General features: G+C 47.7%; 1 protein-coding gene across 7 annotated transcripts in view; it reads left to right on the forward strand.

The window, feature by feature from the left end:
- LOC125953286 (uncharacterized) overlaps positions 1-27,926 on the forward strand; it is a 118,749-nt gene that overhangs the window by 79,128 nt on the left and 11,695 nt on the right. For 5 of the 7 annotated variants that reach the window (XM_049682748.1, XM_049682746.1, XM_049682749.1 and 2 more), the window contains 2 exons: positions 13,843-14,325; positions 19,657-19,954. In XM_049682748.1, the coding sequence (XP_049538705.1) occupies positions 13,843-14,325; positions 19,657-19,954 (781 nt within the window). Of the gene's footprint in view, positions 1-13,842; positions 14,449-19,656; positions 19,955-27,926 lie in introns of those variants that run through there. The other 2 variants (XR_007468950.1, XM_049682751.1) reach the window with 2 other exon arrangements.

Here is a 27,926-nt window from a genome sequence, read left to right on the forward strand (position 1 = left end):
ATATCCCAAGTGTGTGCCATTTTATAATATTACAATAAATCGCAAAAACTGTCTGTTATCCTTTACAAGTTCCAGTTTTGACAATTTTTCGGTAGAAAATATCGATATGACTTGAAGTGAATTTAAGTTTACTAGTGTACTATGGTTAGGATGATGATTTTAGAGAAAATTATATTCATCCAGATGTTAATCAATATCAATACCAGTAACTAACTGATCAAATAATAACAGACGCTATTCGGCTAGTTAAAATTAATCTCAAGTTTCATTTAAATTTTCAAACAATATTTCGAAATCATTGACATAAAATAAAAAGAGGGGAAACTTCGGGAAAATTCATGTTTTCATAGATTTTCAATACAAAGATCAAGGTCAAGATCAAGATTTACCGATTCAGGATGTAACAAATAATTAAGTAAAACCGTACCTCAGCACCTTATCAGTAACTGTTCAACTTATCAGTAAACGATACCGAAAGGTCCTTTTCTTTCAACTACAATGTCCTCAAATTCTCAAATAGAAGCATTGTGTGTCCATAATTTTCACCCTACTTATAAACTCCCTTAAAAACCAATCCACCCCGAATTTATGATTCCCTTTAAAGTTTCAAAACTATTTACTTGGAAAAATAAATACACCATCCCCCTGGTGGCCAGCTCCCGGGGCCAACCAGACCTAACGATACCAGTGAGCTATTATCGAATGCATCATTGTACCAACCCCTTTACCCGGCCAACAATGCGTCGACGAACTTTCTGCACCGAACAGCACATTAAATACACTTCATGACACTTCCGCCAGTAGTCCCACGGCTAGTACTAGTGGTCCGGCTCTCAAACACACACACACACACACACCCTCGAACTGACCGTTCAAGGTGCTCGTTGCCACACAAACAGCCACTAGAGAGGCACCTCCCAGTGGAAGGGAAACTTGAGAACTCACCCTCCCCCGAACCGAAAGGGAGTGAACCAAAGTAGTGAAGCTCCGAATACCGGATAGGGAAAGGCGTCCCCTCCCCCTCATCCACCCCCCCCCACCCCCTTTGCCTGCCAATCTGCAAGGGTGGCACACCGAGCGTCCCAAGTTTCTCAATTGTCTTTGACGATTGGCTAAATGAAAACTTTCTCAAGTGAAAACTTTAATATCCTCGTACGGTCCCGCGCACCGAGCACCGCGGGCCGGAGTGGTGGGACTTGTTTGGTTTTTGGTATCAGGGCACCGCCGTGTGCCGTCGCTCGAGGCCGTGGTGCTGCGAGTTTGGCAACCGGGACACCCGAGGCAATATCATTTTCGGTCCCGGAAAAGTTCGACAATATTTTTCTCTTCGAACGACATTCGCATTCGCTGGTGCGCTGTGGTGCTCGCATTGCGATGCGGTGCGGTGTGTGGCGCTGGCGATGGGAAGAAGGAGTGCCCAATGAGAGGGAATGAGAGGGAGCCGCGCCGGTGGCGCCGGTGAGCTCACATTTTTCGCATGATTTATGAGCCGTGTGCTGCCACACATGTGCCAATACTGAATTATACAAAATGTGTCTCTGGCCGAGCTGTAAGTTTCACCGTGTGTTCGCAAATTTGTGTGTGTGTGTGTGTTCGCGTGTCCGTGTGTGTGTGTGTGCGTGTGTGTGTGTATTTCTGGCGCACCGAAAATAGCAGAAGCTACCTACGGAAACCATATCCGCAGGACTTCAAAGTGGGACAGCGACCAACATGCGAAATTACGGCGCCAGCCTTCGCGCAACGTGTATTGGTATGCGCAAGAAATGCCGGGAACGGGACAGGGACAGGTAGCTGGATAGAGCTGGCCATAAAATGAGTTTCACTTTACACTTCTCCCCACACCACCACCGTCTTGCGTCTGATGTCGCCACCTGTTAAATGAAGCAGCAAGACACCGGAAGCCCCGTGGAGTGCCGTCGGTGGGCGGCAAGACGTTACCGAAGGCGGGACCATATGATACACCCGGATTTGCCGGCATGAAATATTGCCCCGCATGGTTCAGCTTCTGTTTCTTTTGGTTTTTTTTTTTTTTCTTTGAGGCTACAACAATTTGTTTCATCTGTGTTTCCCGATGTTCAGAATTAGGACTCGAAGTCGACTCAAAATTTGGCTTAGAATGGGATAATTTTATTAAACAATACCAACTGCCTAACCTACAGTAATAGAAACGATAATGTAAAGCTCCCTAAAAATCTTTACCCCCATACATAGGCAAATTGTTCGCCAAACAATTACGATAGCGCACTCTCGTTCAGGCTCAGCCTTCAAGCTTCAGGCCTTTGGACGCGTTGAAAGGCTCTGTTTTGAGAATAAATCTTTGCTTCAGCCGCTCGATTACCTTTTTCAAAACTGTATCTGTACCATCTAATGTCGCCCCTACTATCGCGCAACCAAGGTTCAAACAATGAACAAAACTTCGATTTTCTCTACTCTAGCTCGAACTCCAGCTCGATTTTGTTGGTTGCGCCCACTAACGAGCAAATTTTTACACGAACATTCAAAAACAGGAAAAAAACTTGACGAAAAATTTGCCGATGTATGGTGAGCTTAAGAAAATTGTTCAACAAAATGGACACCCTGAGAAGCTTGCTTAGCCTTACCTTGGTGTCTTATCGACCCCGGAATACCGCGAGCCACACACTTCTGGGACACCTCCCCATGCGAATTGTGCTTTTGACATTCCTCTTCCTCACACCATCAGCCATCATGCCCAAAAGATGCCCCAAAATGCGTCGCTTTTCCACGCATTCTACGATCGTCGGCATCGTCAGCGTCGCCATCGTCGCTGTCGTACGTCACCGCGAGATGACGTCGCGTTCGCCTGTCAACGCGAAGTCAGCCTTGGCGGCCTACTCGGATGCCCCTCATCCCACGGGGACCGCTCGCAGATGCTGCCTGCCCTGCCTGGGGCTTTTATGTCACTTTTCGGGAAGCCACCACCATTGTGGGCTGCTTAGGACCAGGTCCTGGTCCAGGTCCTCTCATCTCTCATCCCTCCCCATACCTTGCGTTTGCACAAATTTGTGGCTAAGAATTCGCGCCCTCCACCCATTCCCGACACCCGACAAACGATGAAATTAACATCTTGCTTACCCCCGCCCTCTCGTTCCTTATTCCTCCTCACCCCTCGCGACACTCATGTATGTGTGTGTGTGTGTATTTGCTGTTCCCGGGGAAAATGTATTAGCAAAGTGTCGCACCACCAGCTCCATGCGATTCCATTAGCAAGCACCACCATCGACAACGACCGTGCGTGTGTGTGTGTGTGTGTGTATTTTGAGGAGAAAAATAAAATATGAACGACCCACCGACACACACACACACGGCACGGCACGTACATTACCGCGCGTAGATGCCATGGAAACATGCCACACCGTGCGGCCTATTATTTATGGTTATTTATATGATGAGTAATTTCGGTGTGAGGTGTGAAAAAATGCGACTCCGCCACGTACGCTAGCAGCTCCTTATCATAAAACAGGGAAAAGTGATTACAAGAAGAGGCTAAAATATCTCCAGCTTCCTACGAGCGCGCACACACACACTTACACGCGCGCGAATACACCTGGTACAGCTGCTGGTTTCTGCTGTTGCCGATGACGATGCCGACTACGATGGCAATGCTCGTTACAGAATTGTTGCCTAACGCACTGGCAGGCAAGCAGGCAGGACCCATTGTGTGATAAATGGTTGCCTTATCAGCCACCAGACTCCGGTCATCCGGAATCGGTCGGCACTCCCCGGACAAGTGGACACCACAGGTCACAGTCCGTGCAGTCCCAGGCGCAACCACAAAACCAGCGGTTGTCAGGGGAGACGTCGGAACTCACACAGTCTGTGACTACTGGATGCAGCACATCGTGAATCCAGCGTAGCATGTTAGTGTGTGTGTGTGTGTGTGTGTGTGTGTGTGTGACGCAGTCTCGGAAGTGATCGAAGGTGATTATGCATGACCGCGGAAGTGTGCAGCAGGTGTGTTCCGCTCAAAGGATCAAAGCCATCCCCAAACCGGCCCGTTCGATTGGTTCGGCCTCAAAACCACAAACACCTCCGCGACACACCGCACCTGACACACACACACGCGCGCGCTCGCGCCAGGATTACTGCTTCGCGGCTGCCTTTTGGTCGAAACAAACCGCGCGAGAACACGACTAGCACAACGGCACAACCGTCCCGACTCCGACCCCCCGCCACGACTCTAATTAATTACCTGCGATGATTATTATTGACTGTTTGTCGGGTGCACCGAGAGCTGGCATTCGGGATCCAATGGGTGGCGCAGGATCCCGGTTTGTTCGTTTGCTGGAATGGCTGCAAATCTTTTGCCATTCATCCGGGGGCCAGGAGCCAGGGGCCGAAGGGGAAATAAACATTTGGTGTCCCAAGATGAACCGAAAGCCCGATGCTCGATGCTCGATGCTACAAACGATCGATCGATCGATCGCGATTACTCCGGAAACAGGCGCTCGGTTGGTTTATGCAACCGGTTTGATTAAATACGGCAATTATGTTTCAACGTTTAGCCGCCGCGCGGGATGGTACCGCGAGGGAGGGGGTAGTTCCATGGGGACACACCAGACTGTTGCTTAATGGTTGGCTACACTACTGGTAGACCTGGCTGCTGCTGCTGCTGCTGCTACTCATTTGAAACTTCGGAGAAGCGAAACTTTGCTCCTAACGAGATGTACACACACACACACGTCGCGAGAGTGTCGAGTTCGGTAGACCTAATTGGGGGTACGCGGCTTGCTGGTGCTGTGGCCGCCACCACCGAGGTGGTCGAGCCGGAAGCCGAACCACGAGCCGAACGCTGGTCTCTCGAGGATGACTGGTCTGATTAGGCCGTTGTTGGATTAATTAGTTGAAATGCTTGGAGGGCTGCGGTCGGACTGATGTAACAGGATGCCTGTGATGTAGTCTGTTCGTTAGTAAAGCATAGACGGCTAGAGTTTGCTGTAATTTGAAAGGCCCCAAAATCAGCCCTAGATTCGTTTCGCTCCGTGAACCATGATCTTTAATGATCAATGAAGCGAATGTGAATGAATGGGATTCTCCTCTGTCAGCTCTTAGCATTGCGCATAAAATCAACAACAATTAGTGACTAAAAAATATTTACATCAAGGATTTCATGGAACTTTCGATTCGTTTAAAACATTTAAACAAAGATATTATTATACCGATTCTTCTAAATAGTTTGTAAAGACATTCTTTCATTCTACGGTTTGCTTGAACAGCTGCTTCAATGATGCTGACATTAAGTGGTAGGAAATACGATGTGAGGACTCTTCGACGATCCAGCAATAAGCCCTATTTTACATTCCATTTGAAATAGAGCGGCACATTTTTGTGCATTTCCCTATAATAGTCTGCTTCTAATTCATAAACTGTATATTTCTAATTCCGTAAATTGTTGATTGTCTTTAAAAAAAAAGTTGCGAGTGTATTTTTAGTGCAGTAAAATTTTTGGAAAAACTGCTATTTATACAGAGTATGAACAGGTGTCAAGAATTTACAACATTTTAAGAAACAACTCATCACAATACATAAACACATAAACACATATGACATAAAAACAAAAGGACAATACATGAAAAATAAACTGATAAATTTAAAGTAAGTTGCTGTGCTTAAAATTCTTATAAATGAACACAACTTCTTATCGAACCAGAAATATTATACATAAAAACATTATAAAACAGTGAACAAATACTCATATAACGATCCTTTATGTTTCCAACTTCTGATTGATAGAAAGGTCAGTCTATTTTGTTGCCGATTGCATCAATGTACAACACTGCAAGCTGTACATCTAAATTCAGCAAAAGCCAAAACTACAAAAACAAACAATTCCCACAGCGAACACAGCACATTCACTGCCAACAAACCACCAACAGTTTCCATCGAAATCGATAAATTTCAAATTTTCCCTCCCTCCCCCCGAACGCTGCAACGAGAGTCACAACTCCGGTCGCATAATTGAAAGTGAATTCCCAAAAACCAATCAATCAATCAACATTGACATCGTTCAAATCACCCAAAAACTCATTTGCCATGCAAACAACATGCAAACGGATTCATTGTTGTTGCACCGCACAAGGTAACGAATGCGCATGCATCGGCATGGGCGGCACAGCGACCATGGTAACGGTCCTGGCTGCCGACAAAGCACAGTCCGATGTCCTGTGACCGATGGCACGCTTGCCCTTTCACTATGCCTCTGCTTGGTGACTTCGAAACCCTTTCTGGCAAGGTCATGGTCAATCCCATGACCATTCTGTGGTCATTGGGACGGAAGTATGGAGAAAAAAAAAACACACACAAACCAAACCCCCTGGCCAAGCGAACTAGCTAGCTGGGCACAGGCACCACCAATTCGCAACCGACTCCGGCCACGGCTACGGCATCCCCGGGAAGGTCAACGGATTGTCGGTTGAATGACTTTTAGTTTTACCTTTCTCTAACCTCCGTGCAAAACGGGCGGCGCATGAAATCTGAAATGCTCTAAAACGGAAAAGAAGGGATGAAAAACCAACCAATGGACCAGCGTGCCAGTGCAGGGGTGTAAGGGAAGGGTGTGTCTTTATGATCCCGACAGCCCGGACTACAATACGACCCATTGCTACATAGGGAAAGCCGCACCCGGAAACACATGCAACACAACTGTAATAAAAATCAACTCACCACCCACCCACCAAGCCACCAACCCACCCACCAACATCACCACCCATCAGGGCGCAGAGGTTGCGTGAAACGTGGGTTTTTCGGTCATTTTTATTCGCTTTTCCGTCACCATGAACCCATACCGTGGCCCCATTTCCGTTGCTCCGCTTGTCCTTCCTTCCGGCTACACACACACACACACACACACACATACATAGAACCGATCTCAACCCACACGCGTTACCATTTTTCACACCACGCAACGACGACGACGACGACGACGACGACGGAAGCCGTGGCTTTGTTTGAATGGAACAAACTTGATGCGAAGGATATGATGCTGGTGCTGGAACTGCCTAAATAATCTGCAGCATTTGTTAGGCACACACACGCGCACACACACACACGCAAGGGACAGTACGTCTCGCGGAAGCAGGAAAGCCGCGGCTGGTGGTGAAAGCAACGGAAATTTATCGCACCACCACCACCAAGTTTGCCGGTTTGTTGCAACTTCCGCTGCAGGAGTGCATTCGAATGTGCCGGAATGCAACATCACGACCACCGAGAGCGAGTTTCCAGTCCACGTGCACAACGGCCATCGCTGCGTCGCTCATTTGGAAAATTTAATGGAACCGTTCGGTAACATCTTATGCAAAACATTGCCATATTTTATGTTGTTTTTGTCTATCCTCAACTGGCGCTCTGTTTTTGTTTGAGAAAGATGATGATGCCGACAAACAGCCGACAACAGCTACCAAGAAGGTTTGGTGTGATTCCAAAACTCTTAAAACGATTCTGCAAGCGAATTCTCCTTAAGCTAAAGCACATCTTGAAGCACTAAACGAATGCGAACCCACCCACCATTATCACCGGCATCGGTTGGAAAATTTACCCAGACAACCGGTCTCGTTCCGGGATTATAATGCAACAAAAGTTTATTATTTCGCGACGCGCCAACTTCTCTCTCCGGTTCCGGCGCACGGATTACCTCAATTATTGCTTCATTCCTCCTTGTGCCCTTAAGGGGCCCGGCATGTTTATTCGAATTCGCGAGCCAAATGTTCTCCACAACCGAAACGCACCCCCGCACAAACGGGCGTAAACATCTTGCGAAAGCACTCATTATGAGACGGCGCCCATCTTGGTGGGTAGCCAGCCAGCCAGCTGGTGGTGGTGGTGCAGGATCGTACCGAAGGTGCCGTGAAGCTTCGTTGAAAGCTTGACGATGCGCATAAGTACCTTTGGTATTAGCTCGCGGTGTACACACACACACACGCGCACATACACCGTCAAAACATCGGCACGGTCACGGTCAACAGGCCACGCGAAGATGAGAAAAGCGCGATGAGGTCATCGACGGACGATTAACTCGAGAACGGAGGGAGAGCAATGCCAGAGAGTAATGCCAAAGGTTCCGTTGGGATGATCCGGAACAATGCCCCCCGTGTGGTCGACCCCCACCCTTGGTCTCGCCATCCCGAAGGGGCTAGAATGTTTTTCATTTTCATCAAAATGTGCATCCACCTCGGAATGGTGGCCACCACCTAAGCATCATCTAAGCAACCGAAAGGCAGCTTCAACCAGAGCAGCAGCGCCTGCAACTATCAAAGCAACCGGTTACGGTTTTAGGGCACAAAATGGTTCAATTAAGCAACGTTCCGGTACAAAACCGAAACCGAACCCGCTGGCTGGCTGCCTGGTTGCCTGATAATTATAGCGTGGCAGCAGCAGCAGCAGCAGCAACAGCTCCAACAATGAACAAATGAGAGCTGAGAAAGAGCGGGAAAAGTCTCTCTTTCTATCGCTATCTCTCTTCCTCACACGTGTGCCACATACAAAAAATGCCGAACCAACAAGGAAATTGTTTAATGTTCTAGCAACATTTTCTCCCTCATTTAAGACACACATACACACGCGCGCGCGCACAGACAACACGCACCACGCTACCTCGTGGTAGCAAAAAAGGAATCCCCGAGACCACGGATCCTGGGAAAATTTGGATAATTTCTCTGCCACCTCACCACTCCTGGCACCGACTCTCTGCTACTCTCGCAAGTCTGCTGCTGTAGCAGGACAAACTTTCACGTCAGAATGTTGTTCCATTAGTTTCGGGGCTTTTGCCGCGTTGCAATAACGCCAGCAGACGAACGAATGAAGCAACCGAAACGGAACAAAACGAAACGGTTTCGAGGCACGGCTGGCTTCCCTTTCGCCACCACACACCACCGTGTTTGGCGTGTTTCGCGATGGCGTGAAGCGTTTTCGCACCACTCGCTCGTCCGCGGGGGGAAAAAATCAACAACCGATTCTTAGCGAACCCCAAAAAGTTGCTGCTCCGTGCCCGAGTGTGTGCGCGTAAATATACCAGTTTCCGCTGGACCCCTACCGTACCTCCAGACCAGACGAGAGCTCGTGAGTTTTTCGGAATCGGAGATATTAATTACCTCACTTGTTGTTTGGCAGCCTAAGTCGCTCCAGCCGCTCAATTCCAGTTCGCACACACACACATACAATTTGTACCCGTGTGAACCATCGGTGAACGTCGCGTGCGAGCATAATTTACATCATATCCAATGTATGCTCAAACCCCATTTGGCACCATACAGTACACGATACACATTCGATCGATCATTTTCATTCAAGTTCCGGTGTTTTAGATACAACTAAAGATTTTTTAAGCAAAGATAAAAGATTAACATCTTTTTGAATTGTTATCCTTAAAACACTGAGAAGACTGTACGAGTTTGAAAAGAAATCATGTAGCTTCCTCCTTGGAATAGGACGAAAGATCACAACGTTCGATACTAGCACTATGTCATGCAGAATATGCTAAAACAGGGTCTGGGATATCACGACAAGGTGTAAAAGCCTCCAAAAATATAGAGATTATGATTTAATTCTAAAAAATATGAGTAAACCAACAACGTTTCTGTTAAAATTTACTTTATTTCTTTTCTAATTCTCCATGAGACCTCTCAAATATTTTTTCTATCATTCCATTTTTATACTTCTATCTATCTATTAAAGACATAGTGAATTTTGTTTATAACGTCTGAGGAGTGTACATTTATGTTCATGCATTGTTCTATTGAAATGCAAATCGAATATCGTATGCAAAGTTTGGTTTGAGATTTTTTTAAATAAAATATAAATATGCTATTCTCCGAACTAGCCAGCCCTATCTCGCAATACGTTGTGTTGTCAACCAGTAAAATGCGAAATTCAATATCACTCACATAGTTTTTCATTTCAAAAGAGTTTTATTATGATTCGAACACCTGGTTGGATGTAATTTTAAATTAAAATGATATGAAAATATGTTACATATTGATGTAAACACTGTGGATGTTGGTCATGCTAGATTGAATGACTCTCCATAATTAAGAGTTTTGCCTCACATATTAAAAACATGTTGCATGTTGAACTGTCATAGAATCAAGTGACCACATCTCAAACGGAATGAAACACTCCGAATCACAACTGGCAGAGTCCATTGGTCGCTGCCAATTGCTTAGTAACGGAACGACGTCCAACTATGCCTGCCAATGTGCCAAACCATGCGCCCATGCTGACCGAGTTGTTCCGAGATAGGTTTTACAATACCACCACCTCTCGATCCCCCTCCCCGACCTTCCATGATCGACCATCGGTTGTTGGTCGTGAAAAATGAATTTCTTTTCCCTCACATGATCTCGGCGACCAACAGCAGCAGCAGCAGCAGTCACGAGGTAATAAAAAACCATATCATCCACCAACACATCAGGGTGGCCGGGGACATCAAAAAATAAATACGAAACCTGAAACATTCAACCTTTCTGGCCGGCCGGCGCTCGAAGCCGACGCCGAATTCGAAAGAGAACCGGGCCAGGGACAGCAAAGGAATCACTCCATGACCGACACTCCGGAGAGGGCCACCATGATGATCGATGGAAACCTCAACTGGACGCTCGGGCCACCGTGTAGGTGTAGGTGGTGGTGGTGTGCGAAATCCACCCGCCCCTCACCACCAGCCGCACGGAAAAAATAAAAAGAAAAAAAAAGGGAAAAAGAAACCGACACCCAACCGGTGATGCGCTTTTATTTGAAGCTTCGAAATTTTACACCAACCCGAGAAAAACTTTTTCCACCACCCCCTCCTCCTCCCCTTTTCGGTGGTGGTGGTGGTGGGAGGATGGTGTGAGCATGAATGCGACCCCGATTCACGCCAGCACACCCCGCCTGTCTGCCATTCATCCACTCTTTTTATGACATTTATGCCCTCTCGCAGAAACCCTCTGACGGCGTGCCCCTCCCTGCCTCTCTCGGTCTCTCTCTCTCTCTCTCTCTCTCTGTGACGGACGAAAGAAGAATCACGGCACATGCTTGCCGGCTGCTGACGGTGGCGGCGAGCTGCTTGCGAAAACCGAAAGCCGAACCCCTTGGAAAGGATACGGAAGAGTCGAGGCGAAAAGCGAGGCGACCACGCGACGACCCCACTCCAGCAGCACCAGCAGCAGCCGGAACCAAGCCAGGCTTACAAGAAACCGAAACCGACCGACCGAGAGAGAGACAGAAGCGACAGAAAACGTGGGCAAAAACGGGCATGCGGGCAAACCTCAGTGTGAGACAATAGCCATTTATCATAACAGTTGGGCAACATTTTTGTAGCAACGGTTGTAAATTTGAGACGCGCTGTTGAACAGATTTTTATCATTGCTTTCTTCTTCCCCCTTTTTTGGCCCTCGGTCCCCGGTGGTGGTGGTGGTGGTGGACCTGGACCTGGACCACACCATTGCTGCTCATGTTGCTCATGTAGATTTTATGCTTCCCAGGGTGCGTTGTTTTTTTTTACAGTTTCTGTTTCTGTTTTGTGCCTTGCCCTTTTCCGGGGCCATGTTTGTATGTGCTGTGCCGCCCTTTGAGCCCTCATTGAGGCTGGGCCAGATCCAGATGGTGGTGGCGTTACCGGGTTTTGACAGATTCTGCCGTTCGGTGTGCGCCATGGTAGGGGGCTGCGACGTGACACTTTTCCTTCTTTTATTCGCAAATGAAGCAATTATTTGCGTGTTTATCTATGTGTCGCTTCGAAACCACCACCGACATGTCATGTCAAGCGCAAGAGATTATTAATATGTTGTGTGGGCGCTGTGATGTGTGTGTGTGTGTGTGTGTGTGTCTGTGTGTGTGGTTTTGTGGAGTGCCTTTGGACATAACTGCTGCCACGTGTTAAATGGAAATTGAATGGATTCGCATTCGCTGTTCAACTGACGATCGCTTTCCAATCGCATTATTTTTTTTTTTTTAATTAGTTACGCTGCATCGAAAGCGAAACCTTCGTTTCTGCGGCAACAGTGCAGTCTCTTGTCAGTGTCAGTCAATGTTCACAATCCTTGTCCCTTTAATCGTCGTAACAATGTCGTAACAATCGCTTACCGGTACGATGCAGTATAGTTGGAATGCTTCCTTCCGAGCATGGGGCATTACCTAAGGGACGCTCTTTCTCGTCGTCAATAGACGCTCTTGCTCGTCTTATGTGCTGCCGCTGCCAGTCGGGCCACCATTTCCACCACCCCCGGGGGGGGACGATGAAACGGGAGAACAAAGAAGCGAATGTCGATCGGCATGTTAACTTATGCGTCGCATCGTTTTGTTTTCCCCGCCCAACACACATCATCGTCGCCGCTCCGTGGTGGTGTGCGAGTACGTGGAGTGAGTTGTGGGAATGATGATTTTCTGAGAAACTCGGACAGATACCCATTATGGTGTAGGTTCGGTGGATCTGTATTGTCGGATGCGAGGATTGCAGAAAGCATTTCTGCTTTTTTTTTCTTTTACTCCACAAAGTATACTCAACGTAGCCAATTATCAGCAAAAGGCGGACCGAGCGTACTGTTAATGAGGGAATAAAACCACCCCGAGAGATGGTTGCGGTGTTCTGGGAAATGTGTCGTGTATAAGCGTTTGGCTTTATGGTTGACGACATCGTTAAAATAATAAGTATCGTACGCCTGTGTCACGATGCGGAATTGAAAGCTCTAGTTATGAGGATTACAATAACTATTTATTAAACAAAATTAAGTGCCTGTCTACCAAACACCTTCCAGGTAAATTATATTTGGGGGAAGTACTATTTTAATCAAATAATACTATGGTAGACTTGGTATAAAAATGAATTCGATTAAAATTGGGACTATCGAAAATGACTAGATATGCCAAGAAATGGAATTGAAATCAAAGTTAATTAATAGCGATCCTTTGGTGATGTTGAATTTACAAAACAATAAATCGTCGCCAATACGAATAGAAGTTAAACAATTCAATATTTTTAAGCGAAACAATGGACAAATGCTGATCACAAATAGTCATGCATAAGTCTTTTCCGAAAATAGATTCGGCTTTATCTTAGGACTCTAGGAACGATCATCATAGCAATCATAGCAGAATATTGTCTTTTGAAATAGGAATTACTTTGAATGAGACACATTTAGTCATTCTCTTAAAATAAATAGTTGAAGTATAATCAAAATCATTACAAACGGTTGCATACATCTATTCTACCCATTTGCTTTCCGTGTCTAGTGTCTTCTTTTCGTGTATTTCAGATTTTCTGATTATTCTGAAATTCTTATTATTGCTCTCAAATGGTGCTTTGAACAACTAGTTCTCGATGTAATCGATGTCGCAACGCATTAGGCTTCAACTTCTTAGCTAACACAACCCATTTGCAAGCCAACTCTATATATGTATTGTAGAACCGTTTCGTCGTTAAGCCCAAATATTGTTCATTCAACTCATCAATTTCACTATATTGTTTCATTTCTCTTTTTCTTTTTCTTCCCTTCCTTTCTCACTTCGCGATGAAAAAACCTTCGGCTACCATCGGGTCGTTGAAAAAAAACCTCCATTCGAAACCTGTACTGTACATATTGAACTTCATGTTGCCAACTGCAACGTTTTTTTCCATTCCGTTATACCATCCCATCGCCACCATCACCTACCACCACCACCAACAACCATCGCATTCTGGATGCTGCCCGTACTGCGTATGATTTGCCGCTGGTGTTGGTGTATTGATTTGCTCGCTGCACGATTGACGAATTACTCCATTCCATAACCTTTGTCATTATTGTTTCGATGCCGATCGCCCATGTCTGCATGACTTCTGCCGATCACCGATGCCTGCCAAAAACCACAACCAAACAGGCCACCTCGATTCACTCTCCGTTGGCCACGCCAACCAAGTCACCCGTGAACCAGCCCAAGTATCCGGCGTATCCGCAGCAGCAGCCAGCCCCGGTTAACCGTGGGGGTCGTGCGATTGTGCCAAACCAATCGCCCCACTATCCCCAACAACAGCAGCGTCCGTCACCGAGATCTCCCGGGATTCCGGTGAGCTCGCCGCGTTCGCCGGGCGCCACACTGAACGCTAGCCCACGCGGTTGGGCTCACGTGGCCTCACCGGTACCGAGCTACCGGCCATCACCCCAGCAACTCTCCTCGCCATCACCTTCATCCCCATCCGCACCGTTCTATCAGCAGCCGCCGCCGCAGCAGTATCAGCAGCAGCAACAGCCGCATCGTCCGGGTTACCAGGTGTTTGTACCGCCACCACTCGTTGCCCAGCCGGTACAGCCGGCCTTCGCTCACGGTGGTACTGGAGGGGCCCCCTGGTACGGAGCGAGAAAGGTACATAACCACTGAAGCACGGGCTAAGGGCGCGCGCGTGCTGATCGCTACCTCCTGCTCCTTGTCCTCGCAAAAAAACCAAAAAAAAAACCGTTCGTTCTAGCGCACAAAAGCAACAATCCGGTGGGTCATCTGTACTGCTGTACTGTACTGTTTCTGTCCTGTTTTTCTCTCGTTTTTTTTTGTTTTCTTCTTTGTTTCTCTCTTTACTGTGTTTGTGTGCGTGTGCGTGCTCTCTTTCTGTGTGTTCGTGTGTTTCTTCTTTTTTTTTTATTTACTTTCCTCTCCATCTCCCATTAGCTGGTTTTTTAGCCATCTCGTTGGTCTGGTGAATCTTCTCTAGATAGATTGTTATTCATTTCGAAGCAATTACATATTTCATTCAATCAATTGTTCTCTTCAAAGTATCTCTTTATTGATAATTCAGCTGATCAACTTTCTTAAGTGTTAAATTACATTCTTTTCCAGATTGTGAAGATGTTAAACTGATTATGAAGAGATTCTAGACGATTTTAAACTGCATTCTTTAATCTAATTTCGCCCAAAATATATACAGTGTGCGCCATCTAGACAAGATCTATTTAAATGTTGAAGAACTCCACCATTTTTCAGTCGGTTTTGGAAAATGGCCCAGATTTATTTCGGTTATGTAATGCCATTTAGTGAGAATTTCTTAAGAATATAACATTCATCAGGAAAAAAACGGTCTTTTTTGGGGTATTTTGCATGGTAATTGACAATATTTCGGTAGTAATAACAGCAACTATTCGCTTTGATATTAGCTTTGAGTTCTTCAATAGTATTTTATTTGCTCGCATACACAGTACTCTTCAAATAAACCCCACAGAAAATAAGTCAAGCGCCGTCATTATCCACGAACGAACGGGCAACATATACGCGCGCAAAGTTTTCATTGATGAAGGATTTTTTTCATTAAACTGCAATACAATTTCAGCCCGCTTGTTGGGCGTGAAGCTATAAAATGACATAAAACAGCATAGACTGACGTTTTATACTCTGGCCAATTGCTCCAAATCGGCTGAAAAATGACGAAGTTTTTCAACATTTGACCTATGTCCTGCCTAGATGGTGTCCTGCACATATTTTCTTATATGATTCTCTCCCTTTTTTCACCATTTTTAAGTTTAAATGTAGATTTCGTTTCTCAATTTATTAAAACTTACAATTTAAACCTCTTCGCAAATCAACTTAGCGACTATATTAGATGTTAAATTGCGTTCTTTCCCAGATTTCAGATGTTAAATTGTATTCTTTGATCTACTTTCCCTAGCAAATTTATAAATATTTTTCTATATGATATTCTTTATCATCTTTTTGATGTTTAAATGTTGTTTTCCTGTCTCGATTTCTTAAACGTTCTATTTATAAACGTGTTTACTCAAACCATAATCCGGTGCACGCTTAGTAATGCACTGACCGCACTAAGTGACCCTGGCTGTCCTGTTCGAAATTGTTCAACCGCATTCTTCGAAACTTAAATTTGATTTAACCTGAATTACCTTTACTTCACTTCAATATGAAGCAGACCATCAAACAACCATGGCCTCGATCAACAACAGAAACACCAGGAGCACCCTTTGATCTTTTGCCATTTACCAGTTTGAGATAAGCTAGCTTCTCTTCGCACCTCGTCGAGCAACGGCACCGGTGTCACGGTTGCCGGTGTACTACTAGACACAATCGCGAAAAAGCATAACAAAGTGATACTAAACGCCTACGTACCTTGCTGCTGCTGCTGCTGGTGATGCCAGACACAGGTCCCAGTGCAAGTAGAGGGCTACAGCAGCAACAGCAACACTCTACTGCCAGGCTACTTTGTTCACCAGTCCGTCTGAGCGTATCCGTCGTCCTTCTTGAACGGACCCCCCCTGGGGAATGCAACCACAAACAAACGCGCGTCCCTCTACAGCGCCTATCGGGCCGGACCGGGCAATGAGGACAAACCCGAGGCCAAAAGGGTTTTGTGTCGCGCTGATAAGCGCTACACGCACTCACACACACACACTCACATGTTGCGAATGAAAACATTATCGAGGTAAACACTAGAACCCCGCCTGTCCTCGCACACACGCATGGACATGGGCCTGTCATCAGTGGGTGGTTGCATATTTTGTCGGTCCGTCGGTCGGTCGGTCGCATAGAACGCAGCATATGCGTGTGTGTGTGTGTGTGTGTGTGTGTGTCACGTCATCATCTGTGCACGAATGTGTTTGCGTGGGAACAACCACGAGCATTCGGTTTCCGGTTCCGTGCGATGCGGAACAAATGCACAGTGACCTTTTTGTGTGCGGTGCCACGGGTACCGGAAGTCCGGTACAACACACCAGTGCCCGGGAGGAGCGAAGGGTACAGGGATGTTTTTATCGGTTGCTCAATTCCACGTCGGCGGCTGGCCAGACTGCTGGAGCTGCTTATGTTTGCTCCGATAACGAGCTCCCGAAACGAAACAAGTAACGCGGTCGCGGTGGTCCCAGATACAGCGCAAGAGAGAGAGAGAGACGGACTCTCTACAAACACTCGGTCCCGGCGGTTTGTTCATTCACACCGGGACACCGACCTAATCCGGTTCAGGTCGCGCCAAAGCAGCAACCCCCTCGGTTGGAACGTGGGACCCTCGGACCCCTTTCCTGGACGCGGCGTCGTCGGTTGCCGTCCGGGCTGTTCGGTAATCGAAAAACGCGGTACCCAGTGTGCCGACCGGCTGGCTGGCCGGTCGCACGTTGCTCACTTCATGGTCAAGTATTTATCAAACATGACCAAATAAACGTTCACGCGGGATGGCGTGCGTTTTTGGAAGGACGAGGGCCACATTCGAAAGGGAAGGTGCAGCACTGCACTGAGGAGACTCGACAAGCGCCACCAGCCAGTGCAGAACTGGGCCTTCGCCAGCGGCATTCGGTTCCCTCTATGCGTGTTCAACGCATTGAGTGGCATTGTTACTTGTCACGGGCACCACTTCCGGACACGAAACCAGCGCCGTGATGACCTACTGTGGGCCTCTCACTCTCTCTCTCTCTCGCTCGCTCTCTCCCTTTTCCTGGCGCACCTTCGCTTGAAGGCAGTTTGTTAATTAAACAACCGGACCGCTTCATGTCTGTGTGTCTCTCTCTCTGACAAGTATGTGTGTGTGTGTGTCGTGTATTTTCGAGTAGTAGCAGCAGCAGCGAAAAGAGCATTGCTTGTCACCCTACTTGAACCGGGGAAGATAGACGGACCGCCGGTTGGATGGATGAATGTTTGGCTAAACTTTAATGACGCGCTGCACCAGCGTTGCTGTTTCCGATCGACATACCCCGAAGTGAAGCTGGTCTGGCAATCAGATCAGCGGGAAACGGGAAATGGCCTCAGGTTGCTGCTGCTGCTGCTGCTGCTGCTGTCGGGACTCGTAGTAGGCCCCGCGTTCCCGCGGAGGAAATGCTCAAGTTTGTCTCCGCCATCGCCTGCGACTGACATCGGAGTCAGTAGTAGGCTGTGGTCACCCTGTGTCAGTGACGATGTTGCTACGCAAACACAACACACACGGACGCGCGGAATGCACACATGAAGTTGGCCCCGGCAACACTTGCTACCTTCGCCTGCTGGGGCTTTTTCGTGGGATTTTCTTTCTTTCCGCCTACTGCTCGCTGTGCTACTGTTGCTGCTGCTGCTGCTGCTGCTGCTGCTGCTGCCAGCTACCTTCCAGCCAGCTACGAGCGTCAGCTACTACTCGTGCTCTGCGGCACTGCAGCCAGCCTGTATGGCCGGCGATGGCTCCTCCATGATCTCATTAAACTTGCAGCAACAATTTAACTATTCAAACACGTTCAGTGTAGTTTATAGTTTTGCATGCATCTTTCATGAAGCCCGGCCAGTCGAGTCGCCGGCAACACGGGGGAGATAAAAATGTCATACCCCGGCCGCATATGATGACCCGGCCCCATAATGGCGCATGATTCAATAGCCGCCCCGGGGCGCAAATCACGGATTTGCTTTGGAGTTGAGTGTTGGTTTTTTTTTTTTTCCTTAGTAAACAAAACAAATCGCAAAACGAAGTAGCCATTGTTTCACCTGTTGTGGCACATAACGGGGATGATTAGCGCTTTGCGGCAAGAAAGGACTACTGGACTGGACTGGACTCCTCAACCCTCAATCTTTGGCATCGTTCAAACACACCTTCAAACTGCGTTGGTAAGGGTTGCGATCGAAGAAAGAAAAAACTCTCGCCAAACACAATCCAGCACCACCACCTGTCAGTTTTCAAAGCTGTCCTTGTGTGTGTGTGTGTGCTCCTTGGTGTGTAGTGCTGTCGTACAACCACCACACCATATACGCCACCACCACCGCGCTGTGTGCGCGCGGTAATCATTAATAATCATAAGAGCACGTCAGTACCATTCATCATTCAATGTCATTCGAGCAGCAAAAACAAAAGTGAAGCGAAAAAGGGGAAAACGAAATTGCGTACACACCAAGGTGTACACCCCAGGATGAGGTGGGTTAGAGCACCTCTCATCCTCTCATGTAACCGCTTCCGCTCCACGGACTTCAGCACAGAAAGTGGTCTGCCTCTGCTCCCTAGCACCGGCTGGTCGCCGGTGCCATTATCGTGATACCAATCTGCAAGCCCTACGCCAAGAGTGGGGGTTTCTTTTTGGCGTTTGGATTGGGCCGGAAGAGGGGTTGATTTTTGACGCAGCTCATGTTTTATGTTACGCATGATTGGGCGCCACGGCTTAGCTTTTAGCGCTCTCGTCGTAAGCCGACCGTGGCCCATTGGCAAATGCACAAATCATTCCTCCCCGTAAGCCTTAAGCGTCGTCGTATCCGTTGTGCCAATTTGTATGCTCCCACCAAAACGCGCTACATCGCAACAGGTGACGTGTAGGGAAGGTCTTTGCTCTTTCATCTTTGATACCGACGGAGTAGGCGGTGTGTTGCTTTGAAGCCGCGCGCGAGCACCGCAGGTTACCAAGGTAAAACCCGGGCCCGGAGAAACACGAAGCCTTATGCCAATGCTTCTTGGCATCGTAACATAGAAGAGAACAAACAGCAACATCGCAACAAACATACTCGCTCCCCTACACGGGGTCATTGTTACACTGTGTGGCAACACTGTAGCCAACCTTCGCCCCCGGTTTTCGGTGAACTAAATTAATTAAACCCGTGCTTTCCCCTTTTGCGATGCCACAATTTCACAACGAGCACAGCAAGAACAACCTACGACAACGGCGCTCACAGCGTCACCGCGTTGAAGCGTTTTGCCACAAATCATCTAATGTTTCTTCTCCGATTTCTCGCTTCTCTTCTTCTTCTTCTTCCCACCACTACCAGCCCGAAGATCAACAACATCAACCACTAGCAGCACAATATCCTAATTCGCCTCAGCAACAGCAGCAGCAGCCGTACACTTACCAACCGCAAGCAACGCAAGCGTTTCAACCACTGACGGCACAGCAACCGGCAACAGCTGCGACAGCACCATCGTACCAACCGATACAACCACAGTACCATCAGCAGCAGCAGCAGCAGCTACCGCCGACACTGGTCACGACACTGCGCAAAGAGCCACCAATGTCTCAAGAGCCAGCTCCCGTCTATCAGACGCAACCGGTTGCTGCTATTTATCAAGGTAAGGGATGGTGATGGGAAAGAAGAATGGGAAGGGAGGGGCGTTAGAAGGATTCCACATACCAACATCGTGTTCACAACGACGGTGGCCGGACGTGCGCTGCGCACTCGTGCGTGTAAGCTGACGTGCTTACAATTGAATTTAAATTCGGAATATCCGTCGCCATCGCCGTCGAGTCTGCCGTCTGCGGGTTGTGCTTGTCCGCTTGACACCCCCCGTTTCGAGTTCACCGTGACAAATCCTAGTGGAAAACCCCTTTACAGTTCCTCCTCTGTGCTGCGGTTACATCAACACTGTGAACAGCAAACCGGTTCGATCGCAGAATAGTGTTGCATAAAACATAAATCATTTCCACATCATTTTCGGGTAATGGAATGCTACGGGAATACATTGCGAATGCATCCCGATTGTCGAGTGCGCCGCATAATCAACGAATCAAAGTATCGATGAGTTGAGGTTGAGCTGCAAAATTCCTATCTACCTATCAAGGGTCTGGGTGCACCAAGGAATAAGTGCTCTTGCTCTCCGTTGGTTGCATGCTTCAGACAATCCCGATACCGATAACGATTGCGGCCGCAATGGAATGCAATGGATGCACACAATCTTGAAGCACCAACTTTTCGGCGGATAAGAACACTTCATTTGCCGCGGTTTCCCCTGAATGCATCAAATGCGATCAAATCGTGATACTTCCAAATTCTGTTTCCAACATTCCCGGTCCAACCTGAGCCCCATTCCATCAGGTCAGAGCGGAAATCATTCGTTCTCCTATCGTCCTATGCTATGCAAACTCAAACGGTCTGTGCAGAGACCGTACGAGCCTTACCGGCACAGGTCAAAAGGCACTCACCTATTCAAAAGCACCCCCCGGGGGAACACGGGCTACACCACCCCTTTTTCCATCTGGTCAAACATTCATGAAAAGATCGTGTTATGGGTGAAATCAATCAAACATGGTTTTTCAATGGCCGCATCGCATTCTCGCGAAAAACCGGGAAACGATACATTTTCATATAATTCGCCCGATTGCGCTGCATCAATCCCGGTGGTACTCATCACCGTGGGATCATCGCGGTGTACGCGCGAGTTGGAAATCAATCGCCGATCGGCGAACTCTCGAGTGTCTGTGTGTGTGTGTGTGTGTGTGTGTGTGTGTGTGTGTGTGTGTCTGTGTCTATTGATGCTGTGCAGTCAATGAGAAAGCCACATATACTCGATACTTCACTAGTGCATCCTCCATACTCGGTCGGTGCTGTGTTGAGACTATTGGCAAGCGATAAAAAAAAACAAACGACGAAATCCAACCAACTGCACATAAACTCATAAACGGAACACCACGTACCTGTGGCAGGCGTTGATGTTTCCCATAAATCCCATCATTCCCGCCTTCACCATAATTCCATGCACCTTGTAGGGATCACGAAGCGAAGGAAAAAAAGGACCATTGCACAAACCATTGGAAACCGTTGCCTTTATTCGACTCCGTATGACGTTGATATGAAGCGGAGCCGACGCGTAATGAGAGATGCGCACACGGTGGCTTCACTCCGGAATTGGAATTGTGCATCGAAGCAAAACGAAGAAAAGAACCAGCCGGAGAGGGGCGATTGCGTTTTTAATAACCGAGCCGGGCACCACAGTCAACAGCTGTCAGTGTGCAGTGCAGAGTTCTCCGTATCGCGTAACGATGCGCAACTGCACCGGGATGCATCATTTGTGCATCATTCGTTCGATTCGTTTGTGAAAGTTATGGATTGAATCATGGAATCATGTTCTCGCGCGATGAAGCTTTCGGCTTTTTGAATTTCCGAATTCCGAAAGTGCTTTCCACTTCTCCCACGCCATTCTAGACCGCGGGCAGATGAATGGCTGGCGTGGCTTGCGAGACCAGCAGGCACTAAAGGTACCCCGGGAATGGCCAGGTTTTTATTCATTCCAAATTTCGCTCGTAATTTGATATTCTTTTGCCATTTGCCACGAGTGGCAATCGATGTATACGAGGAAGAGGGGGAATAAGGGGGAATACGATTGCCCACCGTGTCGATTCGGTTTCGGAGGCTAAGAGGCATCCAAACCCCTTCAGCCCAAAGCACAAACCAGAAATCCGTCCGTACAGCAACCCTTTTTTTCGCCGGATATTTTCGACACACAACAACGAGTACGGTAGCAGCATCCGCGCCCGAGCCGGTATGCAATTTGTCGCTTATTATTTATAGATATTGATAGATTTACCCGTGCTGGTGGCCTCAGCTCAGCCACACGCCATAACGATTTGCTTCTGGTGCATAACCAACATGGTCTTCACCCGATGGTCCGAGGTGCCACGGGGTGACAGTGCCACACAGCAAGAAAGCGAACCGAGACGCCCAGCAGAAGGATATTCGTCTTCCCACCCCTGGGTTGCCCGGCGGCCTACATCGGTCGCTCCGAGGTCCTCATCATCGCAATCAATCAGCGATATGATCGGCCTACTAGATATACAGCTCCTGTTTGTGCTGTTGTGTGCGTGTGTGTGTGTGTGTGTGTGTGTGTGTGGTGCTCGATGTGCTTTGGTCTGATTTATGGATTTCGGAGGAAGTTTTCCATTTTACAGTCTACCGATTTCGTTATTGATGTCGATGTCGAGGGACGCTCTAATGCTGCTGGGGATGCCCATTCTAACGTTGAAGTGGCCTACTTCGGGCCAGCATCGAGGCCATGTGCGTGTGTGTGTGTGTGTGTGTCTTCGTGTTGAAATGTGGACCATCCTAGTACACACACACACGCTCACTGACACACGTATAGAAACGCGTTAAGAACTGTTTGACGTGTGGCGCGAGATGGACTGCTTAGATCGAGAACGAAAGCGTCCCCAAAATGGCTGGGCGTTCGCTTGGTGCTTCCCGAACACGGACGGGGGTCCCCCCTGCGCCGGGAACGTGCACGATGTGCCGCATGTCAAATAAATCAAATCCCCCCCGGGTACGGCTCTTTCTTCGCCGAAAGCCACTCGAACATTCGCAACACGTAAAGCGTTTTTAGCGGCGAATAAACACCTGCAGCTCCCGATAGAGCGCGCGCGCGGATGTCTGATACGAAAGGAGGGGTGGTCCTTCGAGTGGGGTCCTTCGAATGGTACCACCGCCCAGAAAATACCCTGGGAGAGACGGAATCAAATGGGGCAAATCATTGTGACCTGGCGCGGACCGTGTCTGCATCCGCGGTTTCCGGTTGTCCGCTACCGTCGCGGCACCGCGGATTTCGATTGGATTCCGTAGCGCAACGTTGCCCCGTCGACTGACATTTGGCCCCAAATACCCCCTTCTTAGCCCCGCTCACATCATGTGGCGCTCATAAATTGCTAAAATAAATTCAATTTAATGATAGAAAGCTCTTTTCGCGCATCAAATATTCATCGGTCACCACCGCAAGCACCAGCTTATGGGAGAAGGGGAGGGGCAGAGGGGGGGGGAGAAGAGGTGAACCACCACTGCGGCCACCGACTCCGACCGACCTTGTGGCCCGTACCGGTCCACTCTAATCGCCTCGCATCGGTGGCCCATATGTTTGCCAACTCCTTCCGGATGGTGTGGTTGAGGAGTTTTTGTTATTTTTTGCCCCGATTCTTTCTAGCCCCCGTCCCCTCCTGTGGATGGTCTGTGGGTTTTAGTAGCACGGGAAACTGCGCTTTGGAAGTCGAGAGAAGAGACCACACACTCACACACACGCTGCCAGTGGTTGTGGTCGCCCGACCACGGGACCCAGGGACTGATCTCACCGAACGATAATCGTTGGCTTCCGCGGTGGTGGTCGATAGTGGATGGCCACAAACGCCACCTATCGGTACGGTAACTGCCCTAGGGCATCGTCAAGTGTGCACCAACGGGCGGATGTTAGGCGGGCGGTTAGGGACAAAGGTTTTTGCTGTTATCCCTCCTTTTGGGTTTTGTCTACAAATTGTCACATTTTAACCTTTCCTCTGACCACCAACGACAACAATTCTATTCCTTGCGATGGGGAAGCAAAACTTAAAATTCGATCGCTTTCGATCCGCTAGATTAGAGCAGCTGAATTTGAATATTTGGATTCAATTAACTTTCGATCCGAATGTGTGTTTTGTGTTCATTTTTTCTATCTATTGCGAGCAGAAACTAGCTTGAACACAATACACAAACTCCTGCGGTTTTAGGAAAACAATGTACGATAATCGCTTACGAAATGCAGGTACAGCAAAGTTTTCTCTGGCTCAATTGAAGATTTTTCTTCGTTATCGTTCGTAATATTAGCATACCTGTGAAAATACAAACATTTTCGCAATTCTTGCATAAATGCTGGAGCAAAAAATAATGTTTCCTTCCTTGGCGATGCGTTTATACGTGTATGCATATGAAACCGCCTTTTTTATCAAAAAAAAAGTTTATTCTGCGAAAATGGAGAAACTCTTGTTCTTCAAAGAAATGGCAATAGTTAGCAATACATTTTTCCTATCTTTTAGGTAATTTACAGATACCTCGTCCAAAAACAAGTCGATCTTTTGTTTCGAACCAATCACAGGTCGATTTTTTTAAGCTTTTGTGAGAATGGAAGCGCTGCTGGGCCAGAATCTGTCCCATCGATGTAAATGAATGTTGATTCGATAGTAGAGTCTGATGAGTTAGCCGCAAGCGATAAATGCTCTCAATTGAGGTCTTGTATAGTCTTCTTGGCCGGTTTTCTACTGTGTGGCGGAGCATTTTCATCGAGCAAAATCGGTCTGTTTTATCAATTTCGATATTCCGGTCGATTAATGCGGTTTTTACGGTTCGAAATCGATAGAGTGTTGCTTGTATAGCTCACTAATAACCGTTTCGCCTAATACGGGAAGCAATTCGGTGTCTTCTAACGTTTTTAGTGGTTTTTCGCGATTCTCGTTTGTCACATCAAAATCGTCATTTTTAAATTTTAAAAAACCACTCTTTGCACTGTGTTTCATGAAGAACATGCTCACCGTAAGCTTCAATAAGCATTTGATGCGATTATGTCGCCCATTTTTTAAAATGGAAGCAGAAAATGAACGAACTTGCCATTGAAAATATTAGTTGTAGTGTGAAATTAGAAATAAATCGCACCAATTTTGATTAACAGATGCCGAACGAACAAAAAGAAACTTTGAGAACGGTTCTAAGGTTCCATTTGGCGTAGATATAGCTATAAGATCACGGAGGGCGGTTTCATATGCATACAACCGGGTATTATAATCCTTTTATTGCTTGCTGGAAGGAAAACAATATTACAAAAATGATTATTGCACATTACAATTTGCGTAACTATTTCCTTAACTGAAATCGTTTAAATAGGATGAAAATAGAATTCCAAAGAAGTCAATACGGTTCCGACAACCCAATGACTTCTTTCCACTCAAAATCGAACGCTTCGCAGCAACCAACATCAATTGACATTTATGCTGCGCTGGTCTTTGGAAGTTGCCCCAACATAAACGATTCAGCACCCGTACCTGGGGCTGGCGAACGGAAAACAAGACGTTCGAAGGCGTCGGGCATCCTAACGAACCGAGCTACCGGCTCGACATCGACATGCAGCGTCGTTTGCATTTTGTGCACCGGATCGAAATGCAACGCGTGAATGTATCCATTCATGGTGCTGCCGCATAAACGAACGATTGCACACCGTGCATACCACGAACGAAGGCCCTTTTGTTCATCTTCTCCTTCGCATGCAGATGCGCTCTCTCGCTCTGGTAGGCGACTTACAGCCGACAACATGCAGTCGTGAAAAGGCGTACAGCTACGAATGGAAATCCCAGAACGACGATCACAACAAGCATCGATTTGGTTTCAATAATCGGCGGGTTAACAAGGGGCTGGCAGGCATGGCTTCGGCCATTCCAAAGAGGTTGCAGCTCTTTAAAACCCTCCCTAGGGAAGGGGTTTTATTCTCGTGGGCCGCAGAAAAACAATCAGATGACAATCCGCTCCGGTTTCCATCCTAAGAAAGATGTCGCGCGGGAACCTTGGTGGGAATAGTGCGAACTCGTGAACATCCTCAATCGGCAATGCATCAAAGGACAAAAAAGGGGGCGAAACACGTGAGCATCGAACCCTCCCTCCCCGGGTGTAGACCAGCGACGCAATAATAACGAAGCGTCACGAACACCGATTTATCGCAGCTTTTCGCATGATCACGTGTTGCGTACCAATGCGGAGGGAAAAAAGGGGCCGGAGATGGTGCCATTTGATGATGGTGGTGGAGGGCGCTCGTGCATGACTTTCACCCTGTTGAACTCTGGGCCGTGGGGTGGCTGGTTATGACAGGTGGGATTTCCTTCTTTTCTCTTTTTACGCATCGCTACGGTTGCTGTTGAGAGCAAAAGTAAAGGATTTACGCTACTCGTTGCATAAATCCAAAGCAATCAATGCTAGCAAATCAAGCTCCTGATGGCAGAGCAGAGGAAGGGGGTTGCAGCAGGGAAGGGGGTAAAATGCGAAAAAAAAGGATATGAAATATGCCGATATGCCGAGGCACGGATTGGCGCACGTATTTGCCGGCGATAACAAGTGCTTGTTATCGCTGCCAGCGCAGTTGTACAGAAGTTTGCAATCACTGGAAAAACGCTGCCAAATCTTACAAATGTTAATGAACTCGCGGCATTCGCAGGCAGCAACAACAGCAACAGCAACCAAAACCGAACTTCTCGAGCGCCACTTGTCGGCGTAATCATTGTTATGGTAATGGTACGCGCCACGAGCACGACACACGTGCGTGGAAAGTGAAAATTTGGAAGCAATTGGCCCGGCGCTCGTCATCATTCACCCTCTTCCCACCCCACCCAAACTGCACACAGCTGCGACGAACGACAACGATTCGTTCGGCAAAGGAGCGAGCGAGGTTTTTGTGAAGAAAAATTATTTAAATTGCTCAGCGAATGTGAAAATATTTCACTTTTCACCGCCCGTGCGCGGTTGTTCGCGAACGTTCGCGTCACGGTTTGCAGCGCGACGAGCGCCTACCTTTTCGCGTCCTCCACGCAGGATCCCGGGAATTTCGGATAATATTGCTCGCCTCTTTTCTGTTTGGTTTTTTTTTTTTTTTTGGGAACCGGCTCAGATTTACGACCCGCGGAAATGGTTCGATCAGGTGTAGCCAGTGCCGCATGTGGCTTTCGCTTGCAGCGCGATCGGCCATAAGCAGCGCACGTTGCGGTGCTCACCGTTGCATCAATAGTAGCGGACCAGGTTGCTAATGGTGTCATCACATTTGACTGAAATTTATGGTCGCTCTTCATCCAGCCCACATTATCTTTGAAGTGATCACGACACCGTAACCGTCGCATCCCATGGCCGTTAACCATTTCACGGAAAACCATATGAAGCCGAGGCTTCAAACTTGGGCTACTAGTTGCGCGAATGTCTTAGAACACAAAGCTTTGGAGCACTGGGGAGTGTCAGTGTTCTGCGAAACAGGATGCGAAACGCCACCCGGCTTTCCCGGCCCGCAACTGCGAGACACAGTCGCCAGCGGTAACCGGTAACGATGAAATCAAAGCGCCATTTCTGTTGCTCGTCCAGCGCGAGTCATGCGGAATGCCTCAGCCGGAAAAGGCACTTGGAATTGGAAATCGATTCGGTGTTTTATTGACATTACGCGCCCATTTTATGATAATGTTATGCCCGATTCCGTCGGCAAACAATGCTCCGATTTAATTTCACTGAAAGGCCCCGGCCCGGCCGGCGGGCTTTTATTCGATGAATGCGATTTTTTTTTTGTTTTTCTTTTCGTTTGGTTTCATTTTGTGGCTCGTTCGCCCGAAATCGGTTCATCGCCCCAAATGCAGATTTCCGCCGGTTAGATAAACGCGTAACGGGTTGCTTTTACGATCGAACATACGCTCGCTTGCTCGAGATGTTCGTTCAGCGAAAAAGCGAGCTCATTGATAATGAAAGCTTTCCGGTGGTCCGTTCTTTCTCACAATAAATGCTGCCCCAATAAGCCATTT

The sequence above is a fragment of the Anopheles darlingi genome, chromosome 3 (assembly GCF_943734745.1).
Source record: "Anopheles darlingi chromosome 3, idAnoDarlMG_H_01, whole genome shotgun sequence".
Classification (NCBI taxonomy): domain Eukaryota; kingdom Metazoa; phylum Arthropoda; class Insecta; order Diptera; family Culicidae; genus Anopheles; species Anopheles darlingi.